Consider the following 22964-nt stretch of genomic DNA (forward strand, 5'->3'; position numbering starts at 1 on the left):
TTTGATATTGTAGACGGGTAATTTACTGATACAGATGAAATCATTTTTCTCTTTTTAAGTCAATTTATTCATTCTTCCCATTCACACAATATCAGCATGTCATCGTTGAAAGTGGAAATCACGTCTACAGAGTCACTGGTCATCTGTTGACTGTTCCTTTAAATGTGGCACGTTATGTTTACAAGTTTCACCACGAGCACGAACTACTATTTTTCATGTCTTATGCTTCTTGCAAGAAACTGGAATGACCTTCCAAACGTCATCTCTGCCATCGCAAACTTACCCAGTTGCCTTTGGCGAAGCCTTTGTTTTATACAGGAACCAGTCATCACACACTCTTTTTAGCTATCCTGTTCATAAACCACTGTTAGCTGCAATGCCACACATTACAGTTACCACATTAACCACCAGCATTTTCCAGGTCTTGAAGCAAAAGTGTTAAGGAAGTGAAATAGTTTTTGGAAATGACACTGCAATTTGAGCATATTCCCTACACCTAACATGTGAAAGTTTCCTGAATTTAGGTAACCAGTCAAGTGATCAATTCAATCTTCCCTTCAATACGTGTGCATTTGTCCATACAAGTCAGGTGCAATGTGCGATCTCGGAAGCCTAAATCACCAGGCTATGCAAAGTTCTTCATGCAAATAAAATCAGTTGAAAGTGCGAATTCTCTTCCTATCCCCTAGTTTTTATAAGCACCTGTGAATGCCATTTCTACATATGCCAATCACAAATCGTACGCTGACCAACATGCTTGCCATGTATGTCTCCACCGATCACAAAAACTGGGATTCAATCTTGCCATTTGTTACGTACGCTTACAATACTGCCAAGCACGAAGTCACCGGCTATGCGCCTTTCTTTCTTCTCTATGCTCGCAACCCCCAAAGCTTTATCGCCACCATCCTTCCCTGGTCCCCACATGATGACTACTCATTAAGCCAGACTTTATGCCGTGCCAAAGAAGTGCGTCGACTGGCCCGCCTCAGGACTCTCTCCTCTCAAGATCGTGCCAAGACTCGTTATGATGCTCGACATATGCTCGTCACATATGCTCCTGGGGACTTTGTTTGGCTTTGGACACCTGTGTGGAAAAAGGGGCTTTGCACGAAGTTTCTGTCTCGATACACTGGCCCATACGTCGTACTGAAACGACTGAGTGACGTGACCTAAGTCGTCGCGAGAGCGACTTCGCACAACCGGCGGTCACGTAACATGCAAGTCGTGCACGTCGCCTGACTCAAACTGCACCACCATCGGGCTATGTAACTCGCTCGGAGAACTTCGTCTGCCCCCGGAGAAATTGTCGCGCTGCTGTGTATCTCACTTGGCGAGCTTCGTCTGCCCCCCGGAGAAATTGTCACGCTGCACGGCGCAGCCGAAGGAGAGGCAGTAGAAGTGTGCGCGAGGAGCTGGCCGCTGCCTGTTGGGCTTGGATGACAGTCCTGTCCCTTGTGCTACGCTAACCATCCATCATTCTTGTAAATAAATCCATCCCATCCGTTACAATATGTATATCCAATCCCAGTGGAAGGCAGCCAACCTGGCTCAGTTCGGGTTAACCTCCCTGCCTTCTTGTTTTTTTATTGCGGCAACCACATGTAGAAGCATAGTGCCACATGGTACTCCTCTCAGCTCATTTCAGTACAATCAACATGTGTCTGCCACAGTTAACCCTCGATTATGGTGATGTGCATCAAGCTTTTTATGAAAGGGTGTGTATAGGCTCCCCTTCATGACATACTAGTAGCTTAATGAGGTTCTCGGGTAGCTCATGATTGCAGGCCAATATTTCACATAACGAAAAGCAGAGGTAAAATGCAACGGGCGCATAACTTATTTATATGTCAATAATTACAAACACCTCATGCTGGTTTGGGTTGTCCCAGACTTGCATGTTGGAGTACGTGATCGCCTTCACTTCAGTGCCCTGTAACAAGAAAATACAAACATGACATACCATGGTGCAAGTATGAGAACTCTTTCCATGCCTCAACTCTTTGGACCACATATCCAATGGTGATGTACATCATGTGTGGCAGGGGGCGGAATGGCTATGATGTCAGGAAGGAAAGCTACAAAGCATGCTATCATGGAATTCACATGCTCACAATGAGCCTCCATCGACTATGACATCATGCTGCATAGTGTTAGCATAGCTATTGCAACTAAGCACAACTTAAGCTAAACAACAGTAATGAGAACAAGGCATTTTTCAAGTGATCATTACTTGTATATTTACACATTACTTGAATTCATATAGGTCAGATGGCTATCGTGTAGTAGTACAGTTGTCAAAAAAGGATCCATACCTGAGGGTGCTTGCCAAGGTCGAACACTTCACCAAATCTGTAAGAGGGAAAGAGCCCACACCAGAATTAAATCTGGAAACATGCATGAATTGACAAATCACTACTGACCATGACATCAGCAATGAATGCTTCCAGAGAAATATAGCCGGACCCTATTACCAATGTAAAATAATACTTACACTTTGGCTTTTATCCTAAAAGCTTCCTTGTCAAATTCAAGAATCTTGACTTTCTGTAAGGAACAACACATAGGATCGTAAAGGCCAAGTGTGCTAATAATACAGGAAAATCAGATAAAAGATGGCGACATTGTTTCATCATAACGCTTAAAGGATGACTCACTTTTCCAATCATAAATGGTTCTGCACTAAAGACAAAGAGCAGCTCATCTAAAAAATGGTACAGCAGGCCAACCATGTCTTCAGCTGCAATAAGGAGACAATTCCAATGTTTTATATAAAATTAAGCAAGAGCCTAGCCATGATATGCCAATTCTGCAAAGCTACCCCATGCATCATTACACAACACCGCACGCGCTGCTGAACACAGTATTAACAAATTTGTGAAATGTTATTGAGTGCCAGCAACAAATGTGCAAACTATGCAAAGATGACCATTAGAACTACTGCGTACAGCTGTTACTTTGTCTGGTGTACTTAGAGATGATCCCACCAGAATTGATCAGTGAGCGAACTGGTTCAGCATTGCACAACTTAATTGCTCAAGCAGGGGCACAGACAGCACCAGTGCCTATATCCCCATTTGTAACATCGTCTGCTTGCACATTCATGCTTTACAATAATCGCATCATTTGGCTATACTGTGCCACTTGTGACATTTACACTGGCACATGCTCACAATGAGCCTCCATCGACTATGACATCATGCTGCATAGTGTTACAATAATCGCATCACTTGGCTATACTGTGCCACTTGTGACATTTACACTGGCACATGCTCACAATGAGCCTCCATCGACTATGACATCATGCTGCATAGTGTTACAATAATCGGATCATTTGGCTATACTGTGCCACTTGTGACACAGCAACAGGTATTGTGAGGTACTCCAAGGCTCAAACTGGTTATGATGTTGGATGTAACCAACATCAACACCAGGTTGAAAAAAAAGGAAGCAACCGTCCGAGCCTGCCTCCGAACTCAATCTTAACTGCCATATTTGCCTGTTGGGTGTGCCATCGTAGAACTATTAAGTGCTAGGTGCTTCATAGGCACCGTGCAAAATCACAAAAAGTACAGATGCATTCTCAATAGAGATGGGCGAATATCAACATTTTTGAATACAAATCGAACAGTCAAATGCAGAGACAGGTATATTTACAGCAGAAATACTTATTTTGGCATAATTAGGTACCACACTCGTACTGCCTCACGAAAAAAAAACCTAGTCAGCTATCACAAAAAATTAGGATCAGTTTAAAAGGCGATATCACCAATTGTCATTAAAAGAACTGCAGAAATAGCCTGCCATCATCTTTACAGCTTGGCTGCAAGGAAGGTTACCAAAAAGTTGTCGCAGTTTCACCTGAAAGGTGAAGCATCAATTGCGATAGCAAATTTGTAGAGAGCTATACGGAGTAATGATGTTAGCTTTATCAGCTGTATAAACTTAGACATGCAGCAGCACCGGCAACGCGCAGAACTGTTGTCGACGCCGTCGGCGTTTTGCCCGCGTTCGCTCAAAATGCGTGCGGCGTTGGTGACTGTTGCCGGAGCCTCTGATATAAATAGGCACTTGGTGCCGCAGCTAAACGTCGCCTCCCTTCCCTCCCCCTTCCCCCCCTCCCCCACGGCCTCTCGCGCATCGGAAGAAGGCGCGTTTGCTCTACATATATGGTGATTGTAAAGGAGGAAAGAGACGCCTACTTCTGCAGCCCTTAAGGAAGCACGGCGCAGAACGCGCGTTTGTTCTCCGCCGTGCGTTCACTCCCCGTGAAAGAGCGCGTCCCTCGCGCCCTTTCACTCGCACATACAGCGTTCGGCGGCGCGCGGCCACGATTTCATCTCCATTGACGTCATACGGAACCTCACGGCGACGGCGACGGCAGAAATCTGCTTTTGAGTGTCCATATAATTGCTATCGCAATAAAAAAAAAATCAAAGCCCCTTTTTTAAAGAAAGATAGTTGAACACGAAGCTTTCGCCCATGCAAACTGAATCAAAGTCGAAAGCCAACGACCATGCAACGAACCCAAGAAATGCTGAGCAACCTGATGCATATGTGATTTGACTGCTTGATTAGGATTGCATTTTTTTAACGTTGAAGTTGAATCGAGACACATTTTGTTAAGTTGCATAGCCTTTATTTTAGATCATGTAGCCGTTGACTACACACACACACTCACACTTTCATAGACAGCATGCCGTTGCCGATACACGGGATCGGCCTCATGGAGACAATCGCGCTCGCGCTTACATTCACGTACGGCAGCCTCTTCTTCAACCGTGCGCTGCACTCGTGGCCTACCCATGGTAACGGCCGGGAATGCAGCTCACGGCAGAAGAAGAGGGTGCCGTACGTGAATTGCGTGATGCACGTAATGCAACGCAGATATATACAGTTTGTCTGGGTAGCATGGCATTGTAGTTCCAATTGTTCTTATCGGTACAACTGCGAATGTAAGCTGTAGTGTTCTACGATTGTGTGCGCAGATATTTTCACTGTGTAAGTTGGCTTTCCAGCGGTGCATTTTCAGCGCTCACGGACAAATCAGTGAGACATGGAAAGCTTCGCTTTAAAATGAATGCTGCTGAACGACTATCTTTCCAAAAACCCTAAATATATGGTTGTTGAAAAAATATCAGGAGCTGTGGAAAAAGAAAACAAAAAGCTGCTGAAGGACTTGTATGCTGTAGAAACATGTAAAAGAGCCTGTTGCAAATAAAACCTCACTGGTTGTAGCGTAAAAAATAAAACTGCTACGTGACTAGAATGCAAGAAACACTAACCTACAGACTACAAGCAAAAATCACAGGTTGTCATGTAGGCTTCCATCGTGAAATTAAAAACAAAGTTTGCATTAACCATTTTATTTCTGCATTGCTTTGAAAAATTTTGGCGTCATTTCACTTTTGATAACTTGTGGTATTTTGTTTAGCAGGCAGAGAACGGCAGCCAGACTTTGTTTAACAGTCAGTTGTTGCAAAATAATTGGTTCGTTATAATATTAAAAAATACCATAGTTTTTTTAATTCGCATCTACCGAGTCACTGGTCATCTGTTAACTGTTCTTTTAAATGTGGCACGTTATGTTTCCAAGTTTCACCACGAGCACGGACTACTATTTTTCATGTTTTATGCTTCTTTCGAGCAGCAAGAAACTGGAATTACCTTCCACACGTCATCTCTGCCATCGCAAACTTACCCAGTTGCCTTTGGCGAAGCCTTAGTTTTATACAGAAACCAATCATCACACACTCTTTTTAGCTATCCTGTTCATAAACCACTGTTGGCTGCGATGCCACACATTACATTACCACATCAACCACCAGCATTTTCCAGGTCTTGAAGCAAAAGTGTTAAGGAAGTGAAATAGTTATAGCGCTCATATAGTTATACGAATGCAAATAGTTAGTGTCTAATATTCGTATTCGAAACTTAAAATATTCGTCCACCCCTAATTCTCATATCTCGGGCTCTGACTGAGAAAAAGACCAAATTGCTAGTGCTGTGCATGCTTGACGTGCCAAATGCAAAAACATGTAAACCAAGATTAAAATTAAATTAAAATAAATGTGGCTTTCCTTGCTACTGCATTTACAAGTCTTAAGCCGCCCCCAAAAAAGCCAGATGCTGACATTATTAAGTGTTACTTGTGCTCCCTAATGTGCTCAATATGAAACACATTAACAAAGAAAAGTAACACCTTGTTGACACTCAATACACTTCCTTTACTTCTTGTACAACTCCTTGCTCACATGAATGCTACCCACATTTGCTCAACTGCGAAAAAATTTCGAATCTAGTACATACTACTGAAGCAATCTTTGCAAAGCTGCAGGTCTGGTAATTGTCTAATTTTGTTAGCAGCCTTTAAATAGTGCCTAAGCAGACTAGCAGATATGACAAAAGTCCCAGCACATCAGTTCAGAGATTTTTGAGCATGCTGCCGGGTGTCATCTAATCTAATTAAATTATGGGGTCTCACGTGCCAAAACCACCATCTGATTATGAGGCATGCCGTAGTGGTGGAACGCGGATTAAGTTTGACCGCCCAATGCACGGTACACAAGCGTTTTTGCATTTCACTCCCATCAGCCGACCAAACTCTGAGGTAATGCCAAGGAGTTACACATTCGAATCGTGTTTCAGTAATGAGGCCAGGTTTTCTTTTTTTTTTTTTTACCTACATACATACCTTCTGCTTTGATGTCACACGTGGCATGAATTTCAACTTTGTCAATTTCTGTCATGTAGGCAAACATTGCAACAGCTACCTGTACAGGCAAAAAAAAAAAAAAAAAGAACAGTTGAGTTGCCATCTTAAGTAATAAGAACAAAGTTTGCTTTGCTAGTTACCTCAGCAAAAAAGAAAAGGCTTACCTGTTCAAAAGCTTCTGTCAGGTCATCACCCCCTTAGAAGAACTTGTTAAGTACAACTGAGATCAATGTTTTATCACACATTTCACTAGCCATGTCTTTTTTTTTTTATGTAACTTAACTCAATACCCTGTGTAGGAGGGTCCTGAATTGTGGAGGTGTGTTAAACGCTGAGAAAGCACTCGATTTATTTTGCCTACAGCTACAGAGAAATAATTTCACAAAAAAAAGTAAAGTAGTTTGTGCTTTGTTAGTTAGCCCAACTGTTAACTTTCATGACACTGCAAAACATGTGAAGCGGCTCCAGGCACATAGGAGTCGGAAGGTAGTTAAAAATATGTATTTTTTGAAGAAAATGTATAATGAAGAAAATTCAAAGAAGCCTTTATACTTCTTCACTAGCTACAAGGGCTGCTGCTGATAGCAAAAATACAGTGTTATGTTTCTGATGATCCTGGTTGTTAATTCACCAGTGCAGGTTTTCTGACAGTATGAGGGCACTGAGACGTCTATGGGAAACCTGCACGAAATATCTTTCTGGAGCAAAATATTAATCTGCACATAAGGCAGTTGAAAAATGTAAAACTTGAATCTGAAATCTGGAGATTAATAAATGCTCTTGTCATAATTTATTTATCTGCTTTGCTTTCTGGCAATTTCTAATGGCAGATTGAATATGCACTTTCATGATGCCAATTTATTTTTGATGTATGACATACCAAATTTCTTCCACAATCATTTGCCTTCAATGTTTATTTTTTTTTTTTCGTTATTCCTGAAACACTTGTAAACATATTGTGGCACTTCCAGTTGTTTATTCTAATGGCCAGTCTATCCAAATTTTGCTTTGCGATTCATGTACATTTTCACCACCAACTTCTCTGTTTAGTTTCACTTACGTACAAATACATAAATAAATGTACAAAATGCACAAGTGCCATGCAGTTCTTGTGCCACACAGCTACTCAGCACCTATAATATCAGATTGAATCTGACAAAAAAAAAAAACTGCAATTTCAATAACTTGCACTGAATCCTGATTCTTAATCCTTTACTGAATAATTTCTTTTTCTCGTGCAAAAATTGGACAAAGCTTTGCTCAGGCCAGAAATGCCAAAACGAACTTAAACTTTTTAAGAAAACATATGGTTACGATTTTATGGGAAAGATTGTCGCGTATCATACATGACACACCATGCCCCAGTTACAGGTATATTTTACAACCATACAGAAAGACGTTTTAATCAGAGAAGATCTGCAAAATGCATTAGTCATTGAAAAACTTTAAGCTTTGGTGAAACAAATGGAGTGTATTTCTTGCAGCTGAATTTTCACAACTTTCATTAAAATTTTATTATCTCATCCTTGAGTGACTAAATTAGAGTGTCAATTAGCCTAGCCAGATCCCCAAGTACACTTAATTTCATGTGGATTTTTGTTTTGTATAGGCTTTAAGAGCTTGACACAAGCAGAAAGAATACAGTTTTTCTGGTCCACCAAGAATTGTTTGTTGCTGCCCTTGTCTTTAGCTCTTAGAACATGGCAGACCCCACACTGTGTTTATCATAGAAACAGCTGCAATTCTTATTTTCTTATGCATTTATCACAGTAATGGCACTAATCAACAGTATAACCTGTAAAAATTTGATATTTTGCCATCAAATTTTTCTCGCAAAGAAAAATATCTGCTCATTGTATGGTGGCATCCCTACTGGGACAAGCACTGAAAAACAGGACATGCACCGATTTCTACTTCTTCCTACTGTCCTGTTCCAACTTCAATCCTTGTTCTAGTTGCAATGCCGTCATACAACAAACGTTCACCAACTCGCCCAGTTTTCTGTTCCGATGCAAATCTCTGCTCTCATCCACAAAACAAGCCATAAGTGCATGCCGCATCATTAAAGATACAGCAATGAATGCTTGCCTCACAGAACCACCAGAATGTCTTTCTCGTCTCAGACGGCACAGTAAACTGAGAACAAATAAAGCCGATGCTATTTTTTCAGCGCCACTTGCAGGTGTAAGAATTGGGAAAATATCCTGTTTGTTTACAATCTTTTTTTCACATTGCGTGACAAGCAGCGGCACACATATTTTGAGAGAATAATGCAAAAATTATTTCCACGGTTACAGCTACTATATTTTTCATTGCTAGAGATAACCCAGACTCCAGATAAGTATGTGTTGATTTCTTTGAGTTGATTCCATTAGGTTAGAAGCAGTTGTTCTATGTATATGTGTATCATATATGATACACCATGCGGTAACGAGCTAAGTTCTGTAACAATGAAAGGTTCCAAAGCGACTTGCTCTTGGGGAAGTGCAATTGAAATGCCTCTCCCCCATTGTACAAGATCTCAATGTGTAATTATCTGCACTTTTCTTGATGAGAGACAGCTGGCATATGTGAGACCACACCAGCGTCCTTGAGCTCATTATGACAATACAAATCATTACGCTCACGTGCACATTAGCATGTTTTTAGTCATGTTGTACACTAGGAGCTATATCAGCACATCACTTCTGTTTAGCCAGTGCCTGTCAGCAAGAACATCTGCAGTTCACAGACACTCTTGTTGAAGAACTTTCAAGACAGGATACATCCATGAAGCCTGTAACAGACAGTAAAAGAAATTCATAGCTTTGGGTTGATTCAATACCTTTATTTTGAATTTACAGACAAAACTAAAAAGGAGCTTACTGAACATCAGCAGTGTGATCAAGATCTGCAAAAAAGAAAAAAAAAGTGATTACAAGCAGCCACACATTTAAAAAAGGTTATTTAACTGTCATGAGTAATTAACAAAATAAATAAATTAATTAATTAAACAATGTTCTAAGAGCACAAAGAGTATGTCATCTGCCTTTTAACAGCACCTGTACAGCATGCAGGTTCTTGCCCCCCATGCCTTCTCTAACCTTCTGCATAATTTCGACAAAATTCTAGAAGTAGAACATCTAAATCACCTGCACATTAATACTAGTCATGTGGTTTTCGTATATTTGTTGGCTATTGGCCACAACGACTTGCTAAACAGTATATTTAATAGACACCATACCAACAAAAACCCTCGACCTATGAAAAGCAGCAGAAAAAGCTATTGACGATAAGGACACCGCAAGATACGAGTAAACATCTGCCTCAGCAATGAAGTATGAACGCCATTCTTGGTGTTTAGCAGGGTTTGTCTTGGTGCAGCTGGTACATGGACACCTGGCAGGACTGTTCAGAAACATTCAGATACCCTGACTGTTGACAGCCAAAGGACGCAGGAAGTGTATCGAGCATTTCAATGTGATGTACGAACGTGTACGGCGAGGACGAGAGCGGATAAATCAACCATCCCAGGCAAAAATTTGCTGCAATAAGTGGAACCACTTGAAGTGGTTTATTGAACAGGGACCACTTGGCAAGTGGGACCATTTGAAGTGGTTTATTGAACAGGGACCACTTGGAAAGTGGGACCACTTGAACTGGTTTATTGAACAGGTCACCACTTGGCAAGTGAGACCACTTGAACTGGTTTATTGAACAGGGACCACTTGGAAAGTGGGACCATTTGAAGTGGTTTATTGAACAGGGTCCCATGCGAAAATTTTGAGTGAGATAAGCACGCTTCAACGCAAGCTTCTGCTAGCAACGATAAATGAGAAGTAGAAGGAGCAATATTATGCGAGAACACCGACGGTCCAATACTGGAGGGATGCGCTTCAAGAAGCAAATCCCACAATGACATAACAGATTTACAGATTTGAAAATGGCTCCACGTGCGTTTCGCTCTCTGTCAACATGCCGGGAAGTATATTACAAAGCAAACCGTAGGCAGTAAACTAAACCGTAGACTACCGAACACCTCACAAGGATAAACGAGTCTATACATAACAAGACACTCTTACTGGTAAACAGCCTCCGATTTTTTGCTGGAAAGTGAGCAAGATCCACACTTACATTCGTACTTGATGGGCGGTATCGAAAGCTCCTCCTCTGAGAAGTCGTCTCGTTCAACCAACTCGTACCAGGATTCCTCATCACCAAAAGACATGATGATTTACTTTGGACACCTGCTACAGGAAGCATACGTTTTACGAAAAATGAAGGATGCTAAAAGTGGCCCTTAGCGACACATTTCAGCGGGGTAGAGTCATCTGTTGCCGCTCGCTTGCATTTAGATTGCAAGCGTACTTGTCCTGTCTTGGCAGCGACTGGCAGCGAGCGGCTCAGCAATCCAATGTAGTTGGCTAGCCTGAGGCCCTCATGTAGCCGACAGCAGCGGAGCCGAGCCTTACGCCGGTTTGGACAAGTCCATTCGTTTTCGTGGTGCTGTAGTGGTACTGCGTTTCAGAACCATGGCTGCATCTGTGTATTTAAAAAAGTCGGCCCTTCTAACCTCGTACACAGCTAGATTAGCTTCTGTAAGTTGTAATCTCTTATCGTTTCAGCGCTTATGCCATTTAACAGTTTTTTTGAAGTGACAGAGCATGCTCATCGCCGCCACTCTCCGCGGCCATCCGGTTTAACATTCGAGGTCACGAAATTATCCACTTTCGATATTCACCGTGCGCTGCCTCCTGTTTTAAATGTGAGAGCAGGATATGCAGTGAGACTTGATGTCGCGTTTCGAAACATTGCGTTAGTCACTATTTGGAAACTTTAGTGACGTCTCGACTTTCGCCCATCAGCAGGCTTCAGCGAAGGTTATTAGTCTGCTCTGCATGCATAATGTAACAGCATGCTAAATGACTTGTTGCCGTCATGCTCAACATTGCAGCCAATCTTGTTCTGCTTTGTTAATATTCTTCCGGGCGTCTCGTGCAGGAAGCATTTGTCCTTCACGTAGGCTGTAGTTTCACTGGGGGACTTGACCTGTTTTGCTTAGACGGCTTTTCTGCATCGCCTCGTGACTATCTCAGTGAAAACGCTTTGTCTGAATTGCGAATGCAGTTTGACCCTCATTTCTTCATTTCTTTCTATCTTTTTCTATATTCAGCTGAGACATGCGGCTGCTGCAGCTGCGGCCCCTGCTGGAACGAAAGGAGTTAAGAAGTTCGAAATCTACAGATGGGTGAGCCAATTATTTCCATCGTTGTGATTGTGAAAGAATCGCTTCGTGGGCCTAGCTTGCTTGGAACGAGGACTACCGTCGTAGTTTAAACCTCTTTCGAAATATATATATAATTTTTTTTACCGTTCTGCTAATTGAATTCAAAAATAGTTTTATTTTTAGTAGCTTCTGAAAAAAAAAAAGTTGAAATCTACAGAAAATAAGTATGTGCAAACTTGCCCAACATTTGTTGTACTACAAGAAAAGTAAGTAAAAAGTGTGTGTGTGGTGTTTGTGTGTGTGTGTGTGTGGGGGGGGGGGGGGGGGGGGTATCATGCGTTGGGTGTGTTATAAGCCCTTGTGTACTACGAGGGACGTTCCGAAAGTAAGCTTCGTCAATTATTTTCACACGGAAACTTTGCCAAAAAAACAAAAAAAAAAAACAAACATGGCATCATAAACTATACACCTTGCACTATTTTTCCTCATAGTCGCCACCGACATTGAGACATTTGTCATAGCATGCAATCAGCTTGAAGAAAACATTCTGGTAAAACTCGGTGCCCTGCGATGCAAGAAATTGTCGCACAACCTGCTCCACCTCAGCATTGTTTGGGAAGTGGCGTCCCGAGAGTGCGGCTTTAAATGCAGGGAACAGGTGAAAGTCCGATGGGGCAAGATCGGGGCTGTAGGCTGGGTGATCCAATCTCTCCCACCCAAAGCTGACAAATCTGATCTTGTGGGAGTCTTGATGTGTGTGGTTTTGCGTTGTCGTCCAAGAGCATAACACCTTCATTCAAGAGCCCTGGTCTCTTTCGTCGAATGGCAGACCTGAGTTTGTGAGGGTGTCGCAGTAGCATGCCACATTGTTGGTCCTTTCATGGAGGAAATTAAGGAGAATCACACCATTCACGTCCCAGAACATTGTGGCCAGAACGTTGTGGGGTCTCACACATGCTCTTGGGACAAAGGAACGACAACACAGTAGTGCAAACAATCTAAAGGGCATTTATTGCACCTTTCATACACTAATGCACACTAGCCGAATTACTACCAATAGAACATTCACACGGGTGCGCGACAAATCAAGGAAGTCCGACTCACCTGCGACCCGATAGCGAGCGAATACGTTTGCCCCATGCTATGACACCATCGCCTAGTCGTTCACGTGTACAGTCACGCGAACTGTGGCGCGCTCGAACGATCCGTGTTCGTCCATACCGGTGTCCTGCTCTTAGCCTCGCGCGACGGTCGCGCGAAGCGGGCCGGCGCACGCGCAAAGCGTTCGTGCGTGTTGGTCGCCGATCCCAAGCCAAAGAGTTTGCAATCAGAAGAAGGGGGACAAGCCACATCTCCAGCCTTTGACCTTTTCCTCCCAAGTCACCCCGCCGTTCGGTGGCGTTAGCATAGTGACACTCGCGCCATCTCTCGCAATGCGCCGCAACCACCACGACCGCCGCTGGCACTTAGCCACGCGGTGAAGCCGGATTACCGGAGACGCGCGAGAGCGCACATCCTCACAACCTTTCCTGCGGAGGATGACACTTCCAATTTTTTCCTCACTGGGGAACTGGGATGCTTCCACTTCATTGAGGCGGCCTTGGTTTCTGGGGTAAAGTGGTGCACCCATGTCTCATCGCATGTCACGATTATGAAAAGTAACTCATTTCCTTCTCGTGCTTGCCGCATCAAGTGATGATCGAGGCTGATTCCAATTCTTGCACCCTTGTGATCTGGTGTCAGGTTTCTTGGCACCCATCTTGGAGACACTTTTTGGTAACCCAACACATCATGGAGCATGTGATGGGCCTGAGACAATACGCAGTGTGGACACCACGTCTGACACCGTTATGCGCCTGTCCGCTAACATCATGCTCTGTACTCTTGTAATGTTGTTTTCATTCGTGGATGTGGAGGGATGCCCACTTCGACCTTCATCCTCCACACTCTGCCTTCCTTCACTGAACATACAACACCAGCGACCAACCATTTAACGAGACATGACCTCTTCACCATACATGATCTGTAGGCGTTCATGGATGACGGACACATTAGTCCCACATGCCCATTCATACCAGATAACAGCACACACTTCCATTGGTGACCACGTTGTCACCACATGTCTGTCTGCCATCATGATTTGTACTCGAATAACCTCGGGCACGCCGGTCTGCTGCTACTCTCTCTTTACTCCTCCGCTGACGCTCCACCCATCATTGAACAAGCAACAGTCATGGATTCTTATGGCAATTGTTTGTTTCACTTGGTGTACCATGTTCTCTTTCAAAAAATTGATGAAACTTACTTTTGGAACGTCCCTCGTAATATCTAGGTGCATGTTAAGGAACCTCGACTGGTCAAATTTAATCCGGAGTCCCGCACTGCGGCATGCCCTATAATCAATCACAGTGTTGCCACGTAAACCCCAGAGGCTATTTTTTTTTTATTTTCTTTTTTTTAATGATGATCTTATGGCTAATAGTGAGAATATCTATTACAGGATCCTGAGAAGAAGGGGGACAAGCCGCATCTCCAGACGTTTGAAGTCGATCTCAACAAGTATGCAAATAATTGATTTGCACTTTTTTTTAGTGTGTTGAAGAGGGTTGTTTGCATGTGGGGGAGATAGGGCAGGGGTACTGCGAAAGTTCAAAATTCAAATATCGAATAGAGCTGATTCAGCATGTGTCCTTCTCTAATAGAATCCTTGCTGCATGTTGCTTAACTTTAGTACTAGCCTTTGCTTTTTTTTTTCTTTTGAAATGTAATTCAACAGGATATAGTTTTTGGTAAATATCTGCAAATAACAGATTTTTGTGAATCAGCCTTAATTTTTTGTTTTACTCACTATGTACATCAGCTTGTTATAAGTCACGAGTGCATAATTTACACAAAAAGGAACTTGTACACATTTCATCATCAATGCTTTTATTTGTTACATATCAATTAATTGTCACGCACGTCATTTTGGCTCTACTCCCAGATGTGGTCCTATGGTTCTGGATGCTTTAATCAAGATCAAAAACGAGATTGACCCGACACTGACCTTCCGGAGGTCTTGCAGGGAAGGCATCTGTGGCTCCTGTGCAATGAACATCAACGGCACCAACACCCTGGCCTGCATCTGGTACAGTGCTCTGGGCTGATAGGTTCACTTGCCAAGAAGCATCCTCTGATGTTTTGTTTTTTTTTTTTTTTTAATGTTTTTAGGAGTGTTCCAGTGAAATAGATTGAGCATGTTAGCTACTTTAAAAAAAAGTTACTTTGTAACTTTGTCTGTACTGCATGGGAATGGTCTAGGGCTGTGTGTGTGTGTGCATTAGATGGCTTATACTGATGTGATCATGTCCACTGCACTTGAGGTCCTTTGGCAATAGGTTGATTGTATTTTTATCTTGATTTTGCATCCCCGGCAGAACTTAGGAGCTATGAATGATGCCCTAGTCAGTCAAGAACTATTGTATGAGAGCTGCTTGGTTAGCCACGTTAACTAGCCATGTGTCATTTTGCCTCCTTTATGTTGTCTGTAAATTTACGCTGTATGTTACAGTAATTCAGTGCAGTGTCTGTGACAACACATGCAAGCAAGTACCGTTTCTGTACTAATTCAGCATTGCATAGATTGCAAGTGTATATTGTAGAACGTATTTGTTACTTCCTTTTTTTTTATGCAGCAAGATCGATGAAAACACCACAAAGTCTTCAAAAATCTACCCGCTCCCTCACATGTATGTGGTCAAGGACCTTGTTCCAGTGAGTACATGCAGACATCACAAGCATGGGCTGTAACAAAAGTACCTGACGTTTATATTTGCACTTATCTGCAAAGGATATCATTTCATGGAATGCCTGTTAAATGGCACTTTAGTAACACTTCAGTGCTGTTTCCGTGTATTTTGACTACATAGCACCTGGCTTCGGGAAGCTGCACATATAGAAATATGTGTCATGTTTGGAAATCCCACATTTTACCATGTTATTATGAATGGCTTATTTTTATTTCGTTTTATTTTCTCTCAGAGTTGAGGCATTACAGAGGGGAGTGGGTGGGTGCCATCTTAACAAAACACATTTTACCATCGTAGTAGGGTTTCAATAAATTGTTAATAGACCATGTTCATAATTCCCTAATGGTAGCACCAGTCATCGTTGAAATGAAGACGAAGGGCTCGATGCGCATGCTGGGGCTTGTCTTTTGAGCTTAGTTTCATCACAAGAGCCATGTCTACATTTTCCATGTCATGATACAAGCAAACTGGGCTTGTATCTCATGGTTTGCAAGAATGCCTTCACTGCCATTAGTTGAGCATACTGCTTCGCAGAAGGGCTAGCCTTACAATTATGAAAAGGGTCAATTCATCAGCATCAATAATGGAAACGATAGGGTGTACCATGTGAAGCGTAAAGAAAAGGCAAATGTTTTGCTGACTATGCCAGTTATAGTTTTCCTAATTCTAGTGACATAATTTCCAGCACATAAGGGATAACAGGAAATACATACTAAAAGAAGAAAAGACAGCAGGACAGGGAATGTGCTGAGAAGGTACAAGAATGAAAAATAAATTTATTCTTGAATCCTGTAGCACTAAATATGAGTCCGACATATGTGTTAGCACTGTGTCTATCAAATTGACAATGAAAGAGTTCGATTATCTGGGTCTTAAAAAAAAAGCTTGGGTGCCACACATCTATGACAAGTGGCTTCATGTATGTGCCAGGATTCATGCTTTTCCGTCTGTTGCCCCATGATCTATGGGTGTATTTTTCAGGCAGTAGAATCCCTTCAAGCCAGTGTCCTCCCTGTCCTGTTGTCTTTTCTTCTCTTAGTACTTTGTTTCCCCTTAGCGGTGGAAATACATAAAATGTCAAAATGTCAAAGCCCAGCTCTCTGCCATAAGTTCTGGTGGTGTAAGGATGTCTGTGCAATTTTTTTCTCACCGTGCAAGAAAAGAGTTAGCCAGCAACTGGTCATTCAAAATGAAGTGTTTGCACAGGCTGTGCAATGGCATAAGAATGTACAGCTTCTGACTCATTAATTTCTTGCACACACTGCAGGATATGGCTCTGTTCTATGAGCAGTACAAGTCAGTGCAGCCCTGGCTGCAGAAAAAGACTGCCGTTAAGATTGGCGACCACCAGCATCTCCAGAGCATTGAAGACCGGAAGAAACTGGTGAGTTTTTCTTCCACGCTCTACCTTCTCATTGCTAGAGGGGGTGTCGAAATTGCACCGTGCAGCTTCTGGCTCCCTTGTGTAATGCATACCTTTTGTATGTATCATCAGATGGATGCAAAACATATGTAGGGGCAGATTTCAGCTGTGTGCTTATGGTAGGAAACAGGTCTGGAAGCGATGTTCAGCCACTGTGCTTTTATTACACACTGCACAACTTTGTAGCCCGATGACAAAGTACTTAAGTGCTGCAGTTTCTGATGGTTAGGAGAAACTGCAAAGGAAGGGATTAAAGACAGAAAGGGCAAAACACGAGCATTAGCTGAAAACTGAACGTTATTTCATGCTTGTCAAAACAATCCCACAGAAAATGTAAAGGAGACATACAAAAGAAACCATACAAAAACATATGCAAGAGTAATGGCAATTCTTGTGCTATTCTGTGTTTGTGTGGCAGCACACCGACAAGTTATCCCAAGCATGTTCACACGCCTCCAGCCAAAGATAAAACTCTACTCTAAGGTTTTTATAGGTATTTATATTGTGACGTGTTGTTGCTAACTGTAGGGAGAGCAATGCAGTCCTGGAGACTGTGTGTCTTAACATCTGGCATTAGTCACCACTTATCAGCTGGAAAATGGTATTTCAGACAAACTGGCATCTACAGCAAAAGCCGTCTTTATTGCTACACAAATTTGGAACGAAAAAATATTGAAAAGAAATTTGAGTGTTAAATGAAGGGATAAACTGTGTTCAGTGTAAAAAAAAAAAATCCATCTTGCCTTGTCAAGAGTGAACTGCACAACAGCTGTTGATATCACCTTACCAAAAGCGGCGACACACTCCAGCAGGCACTAGCGCAGGGCAGCACTGACGAGTGGTGTATTTTTAACACTGGGCCTATTGTCATAATTAGTGCAGTGAAAGGAGTAAGGGCTGTTTTCAAACTCAGGCAACCACTACTCTTTTTTTTTTTCATTTGAATTGGCACCAATAAAGAATGTCTCCTCTTGCATATATTTTTTGCTCTGTGGGGGCAAGTGATGGCAACTTGTCTGGCCTCTTCTGCAGGATGGTCTCTACGAGTGCATCCTGTGTGCCTGCTGTTCCACGTCATGCCCCAGCTACTGGTGGAACAGCAACCGCTACCTGGGACCGGCCGCGCTCATGCAGGTCTACCGCTGGGTCATTGACTCACGCGACGAGAACACTGCTGAGAGGCTGAAGCGCTTGGAGGACCCCTTCACCATGTACCGGTGCCACACCATCATGAACTGCACTCGGACTTGCCCCAAGGTGGGTTGTCCTGTTCAGCTCTCCTTTTCAAGAACCTTTGGTCATGTTCAAGTGTTCCTAGAGTTGCCCGTACATTTCCATGCATGAACAAGCTTTGTAATTGTATTAAACAGTAGTAGTTATTGGGGTTGTTTATCTAAAACAGAATACAGTAAAACCTTGTTCATTCGTTTTGGGAAGCACTGTGCAAAAAAACATACTACCATATTTACTCGCATAATTTGCGCACTTTTTTCGCGATTTTAGAGCTCCTAAACGGGGGTGCGCAAATTACGCAGAGATTTCGCGAACACATCCGAAATAACGTGCAGTATGTAGTAACGCGCGCGGTATATACATTAAAAAAGAAAATTAATTATAGCACTAACGAAGGGTACTTGTTTATTTAACAGAATTAGCGCCTACTTTAACCAGCCAGATCCAGTCATGCACGGTCTAGTCGGAATCACTGGTCGAGAGGTCCGACTGGGAATCATCGTCGCAGCCGCTGTCACCGCCCTCCCGAAGCGCATCATCCTCGATTCCGTCGAGTGTGTTCGACAGCCTCATCTTCTTGAAGCTCTTCTCGACAATGCATGCATGTGTCACATGCATGCATTCTCATGGCTGGAGAGAAGGGAAAATAGAGGGTGGCAAACGCTCGAGCAGTTCCGACAACCCGTGAACAGGTTCACGTGTTCGGGTATGGTCCCTAGAATATAATATTCTAGGGACCATAGTTCGGGGGCTTCCGGAGAAAAGAACGAAGTCTTGTTTTAAGGTGGTGACGGGAAATCGAAATGAAATCGAGCTGCTGAGCAACACCGGAATACGATATTGCCTTCGCGCCAGCGCGTTTGAGTTGTCACCTATCAAAATCATGCAGTACATCTCTAACGGCACTAGGCCACACACGCCGTGAAACAGATGTTGAGGATGTGCAAGACATTGACAACGCCGACGAGTCTGCCAAAGAGGTGCAGGAGCTTGAGGATGTTACGGTATCGCACAAATAGGAGCCCGTGTAACCTATCATAAATGTGTTCTGCGATGATGGCCTAAAGACATAACCGCTGATCGTGTCAGATATAATCACCGATTCCAACACGGCTCACGAAGTCGAAAATAAAGAGGACGTGCACTAACCCACAAGTCACCAACTTGTGGCTTAATGCAACAGCCTACTGTTCGTCAGATGCAGCGCCCTCATCATCACAAGATGGTAACAGAACATGTTTTCATGATGGTTGCTGTGTGTTCGTTTTGTGCTCTACTACGATCTGGAGCTGTATTCTCGGTAAATCACTTTTGGAGACACTATCACTTTTGTTAGATTTTGCGCGGCTCGGCACCTGATGCATTGGCATATACGGCCACCAATGTTTCCAGTGCTGGCCCAAGCTCGCTATCTGCACAGTGCCAGGAACACTGTCAGCCGCATACTTCAACAATTCTGATGCAGACTCACGTAAAATCTCGCAAAACTGATAGTGGTAGTATCTCTAAAAAAGATCGTTCGCGAATACCACCCCTGTGTGCTTGGTGTCTGTAAGTGCAAATGGCAACAATGACATGTCGCTTTGCTTATGAAAGCTCATTAAAAAGAAGAAAAATCCCTTCTGTGAAGGTAAATTCTGCACGTCTCATTTTTTTTGTTTTTTGTTTTTTTTTGCAAACGTGGGGAGCATGCTATATTTTCTTTTATAAATCGGGGGCATGTTATATTCAGGTGCATTTTTATTTTCTTAGTTTAAACCTACGTAAATGGTGGGCGCGTTATCATTTGGTAAATACTAGGGCATATCCAGGAGTGTTGCTATGTGGACTTACTGTGGGTTTGAAGCTGAAAAACTTCCATCTCAGTTAAACAATGTTAACATGAGCTAGTGGATAAAATCGTATAGCTGCCGACTCTCCCGAAATTTTTGTAATCTTAATGAATTTGAGCTCGTTTTGCAATTTTATGGATGTTGCTTCAACCTTTACAAAAACTAATTTTGTTATGGAAAAAGTCTATCTCGTCAGTCTCCAAGCCTTCCTTTGGAAGTCTTCTGATGGTGAAAGGATGCCAGAGGGGTCTTGCTTCGAGTTCTTGTTCCTGAAGCAGGCGAAACCGGCAACAGTAAAGTCCCTGAAAAAGTCACTACTATTATCTAAAAAAAAAATGTGTTGCTTTTCAGTCCCTGCTGTTTTAAATTTGCTGCGGATTGTGTGCCGCGTTTAAATGTTTAAAGGTAAATGATTTAGTGAAGTGTGTATGTTCCCCACAAAAGGTGTGTGCTTGGCGCAAGCTTTAAAATAGCATGCTGTGCTCCCCCTCCTTTCCTTCAGTGTCATGTCCACGGGATATTTGGGAATTTTAATCTTCATAGGTTGGGCAGGTATGAAAATATATTAATTCCACCTGGTAACTAATAAACAGCAAGAACCTTTATACTGCTGCTGCTCATGCAACTCACCTTAGTTCTTCAACACAGTCCCATTCATGTGCCACTGTCATTCATAGCAGTGATGTTTTTATTCTGTCATTTTCTTTCTTTGTTCTTAAGTGTGAATCTCGTTGATACAATCTTCACGGGATTTGGAAAATAAAGTGTATCATTCGAAAATCGTATTATCAAACGTATTATCCAACCAAATCGTATTATCGGGAAAAGAATTGAATGTATCATCCCAAAAAATGTATTACGCAGAATCGTATCAATTAGGTTCCACTGTACTTTTTCTACTTCTTAATTAAAAGACATCTGCATACCAAATACATTACGTTGTGTTTTTACCACATTTTCTGTGTAGCAGACAGCAGCGACATAACTTTATGCAACTGCTTTGAGTGGATATTAACCCTTTATTGACAAATGTTGCCTACAGGCAAACATACCGGAATTTTTTTTTTTTTTCTTGCTAAGCTTCAGTATTGAGTACGAAATTTTTGGCTAAATGTCTTACATCAACACTGAATGGCAGGCAGCAAGCATCATTTGTTGGTTTAGAGCTGGAACACAGGACGAGGTAGAAATTTGGCACGTAACTTGCATTCTTTTGAAAGCGCGGCCAGAGGAGCGACACCGATCTGCGATCTGCATTGGTGCACACTCATGATGTAAAGCAAATTAAATATGCACCTATGGTTCACATATGATGAGAGCTGTCTGTACTAATTCCAAAGGAAGCCATAGGTGGCTTGGGGTGAAGCCCACGTACAGTTTTCTGCTTGGGGTTTCCCCCCTATTGCTGGAGGAAGTTCCCGGAAAAATCTTTTTTTTATTATTATTTCATTGATTATGCTTATCGATGTTTTGCACATTTAGATAAAAGCTAAATATTTTATTTTTTTCAGATAGTATTTATATGTGCCATCAACAAAGGGTTAAGCCATCTGAAAGACATGCTTTGAAGCACATGCAGCTTGTTCAAATCGGAAACAGACCTAACCTGCAGTAAATGTATTCTTGTTCTTTATTTTCCAGGGATTGAATCCTGGCAAAGCCATTGGTGAGCTCAAAAAATTAGTCGGTGGATTGGCACAGAAGCCAAAAGCAGACCTTACAGGCACTGCATGAGCACTGCTGAAAGTTGCTTCTGTTAAGGACTTCTGACCCACCCCTGCAAGAATCTTGAAAGTGCACGGAAGCCCACTATGTAGCATAATGGTGTCCAGTCAGGAAAAGCAGCCTTTCAGGTGAAAATAAAGTGCATTTTAAAGCGTGAAAGTGTGTTGCAGTCTACGACCTGCGGTGGAAATGTGGACCATTCTCTACCAGATTGACGATGTGATAAAAACAGGTTAATCAAGCCAGTGTGTTTCAAGACAAGGCTAGACAGTTTATCTCCATTATGCTTGTAACACTGATAGTCATTTGGTCAAAACATAACAAAATTTAAAAAGAAGACATGTTGAGGGGAGAGCAGCACCTGTCTTTGACGCATATGTACGAGGGCAAATCAGAAAGTCTTTTTTTATTAGCCAAAATAATGGTACATAGAGGTAATTACTAATATACATACTATTCAACATACCTTACACTATTTTTCCACATACTCCCCACACTGGTTCAGACATTTGTTGCATTGCAGTACTAAATTTGAGATGCCCCTGTGGTAGAACTAATCCGGCTGACTGTGGAACCACCATCAGACTTCACGGCCTTTTGCGAACTCACCACACCACCACCTCACACTTCTCAAAGCGAGAGACCTTTCCTCATATGTGGCCTGCATTTCCCTTTGAATTTCGATGGGCGTTCGTCCCTTGCTCCATAGAAAGCGAATTGCACTTCGATGCTTGTACGCCGTGCACGTGTGAAGCACAACCACCATCTTCAACAACTGACAGCATCGCCGTGCCGTGGAGCTACCGGCAGATAAGGCCAGGCCGGTCCAAGAAAGGTCCACCGCTGGGAATGGATATGTTGACTTCGCATTTGCAGCTGTAATTTGGCTAAAAAAAAAATAGGGACAAGGACTCTCTGATTCGCCCTCGTAGCTCATAATGCTTGTCTTGAAGGCAAGCTGCTTTTCTGCACGTATTAAGTACAAAATGCTCTTCCTTGTATGGGACATTTCTAGAATGAGCCCACAAGCCAAACAAATGTA

General features: G+C 42.6%; 2 protein-coding genes across 2 annotated transcripts; one reads left to right on the forward strand and one right to left on the reverse strand.

The window, feature by feature from the left end:
• Nucleotides 1–1829: 1829 nt before the first annotated feature.
• On the reverse strand, nt 1830–11063 carry LOC119449502 (protein archease-like). The gene is made up of 9 exons (XM_037712687.2): nt 10829–11063; nt 9581–9605; nt 9481–9491; nt 6880–6911; nt 6695–6773; nt 2658–2740; nt 2495–2547; nt 2316–2352; nt 1830–1933 (listed from the first exon to the last, which is right to left on the reverse strand). The coding sequence occupies exons 1-9, from the start codon at nt 10920–10922 to the stop codon at nt 1844–1846; spliced, it is 504 nt and encodes a 167-aa protein (XP_037568615.1). The 5' UTR covers nt 10923–11063; the 3' UTR covers nt 1830–1843.
• A 73-nt stretch (nt 11064–11136) lies between these two features.
• LOC119449501 (succinate dehydrogenase [ubiquinone] iron-sulfur subunit, mitochondrial-like) lies at nt 11137–22081 on the forward strand. Its single transcript, XM_037712685.2, has 8 exons — nt 11137–11292; nt 11868–11942; nt 14422–14480; nt 14905–15048; nt 15596–15674; nt 16977–17093; nt 18165–18389; nt 21839–22081. Exons 1-8 carry the CDS (start codon nt 11227–11229, stop codon nt 21929–21931), a joined length of 858 nt encoding a protein of 285 aa, XP_037568613.1. The 5' UTR covers nt 11137–11226; the 3' UTR covers nt 21932–22081.
• Nucleotides 22082–22964: the final 883 nt, after the last annotated feature.

This window comes from Dermacentor silvarum, chromosome 4 (assembly GCF_013339745.2).
Source record: "Dermacentor silvarum isolate Dsil-2018 chromosome 4, BIME_Dsil_1.4, whole genome shotgun sequence".
Lineage (NCBI taxonomy): Eukaryota > Metazoa > Arthropoda > Arachnida > Ixodida > Ixodidae > Dermacentor > Dermacentor silvarum.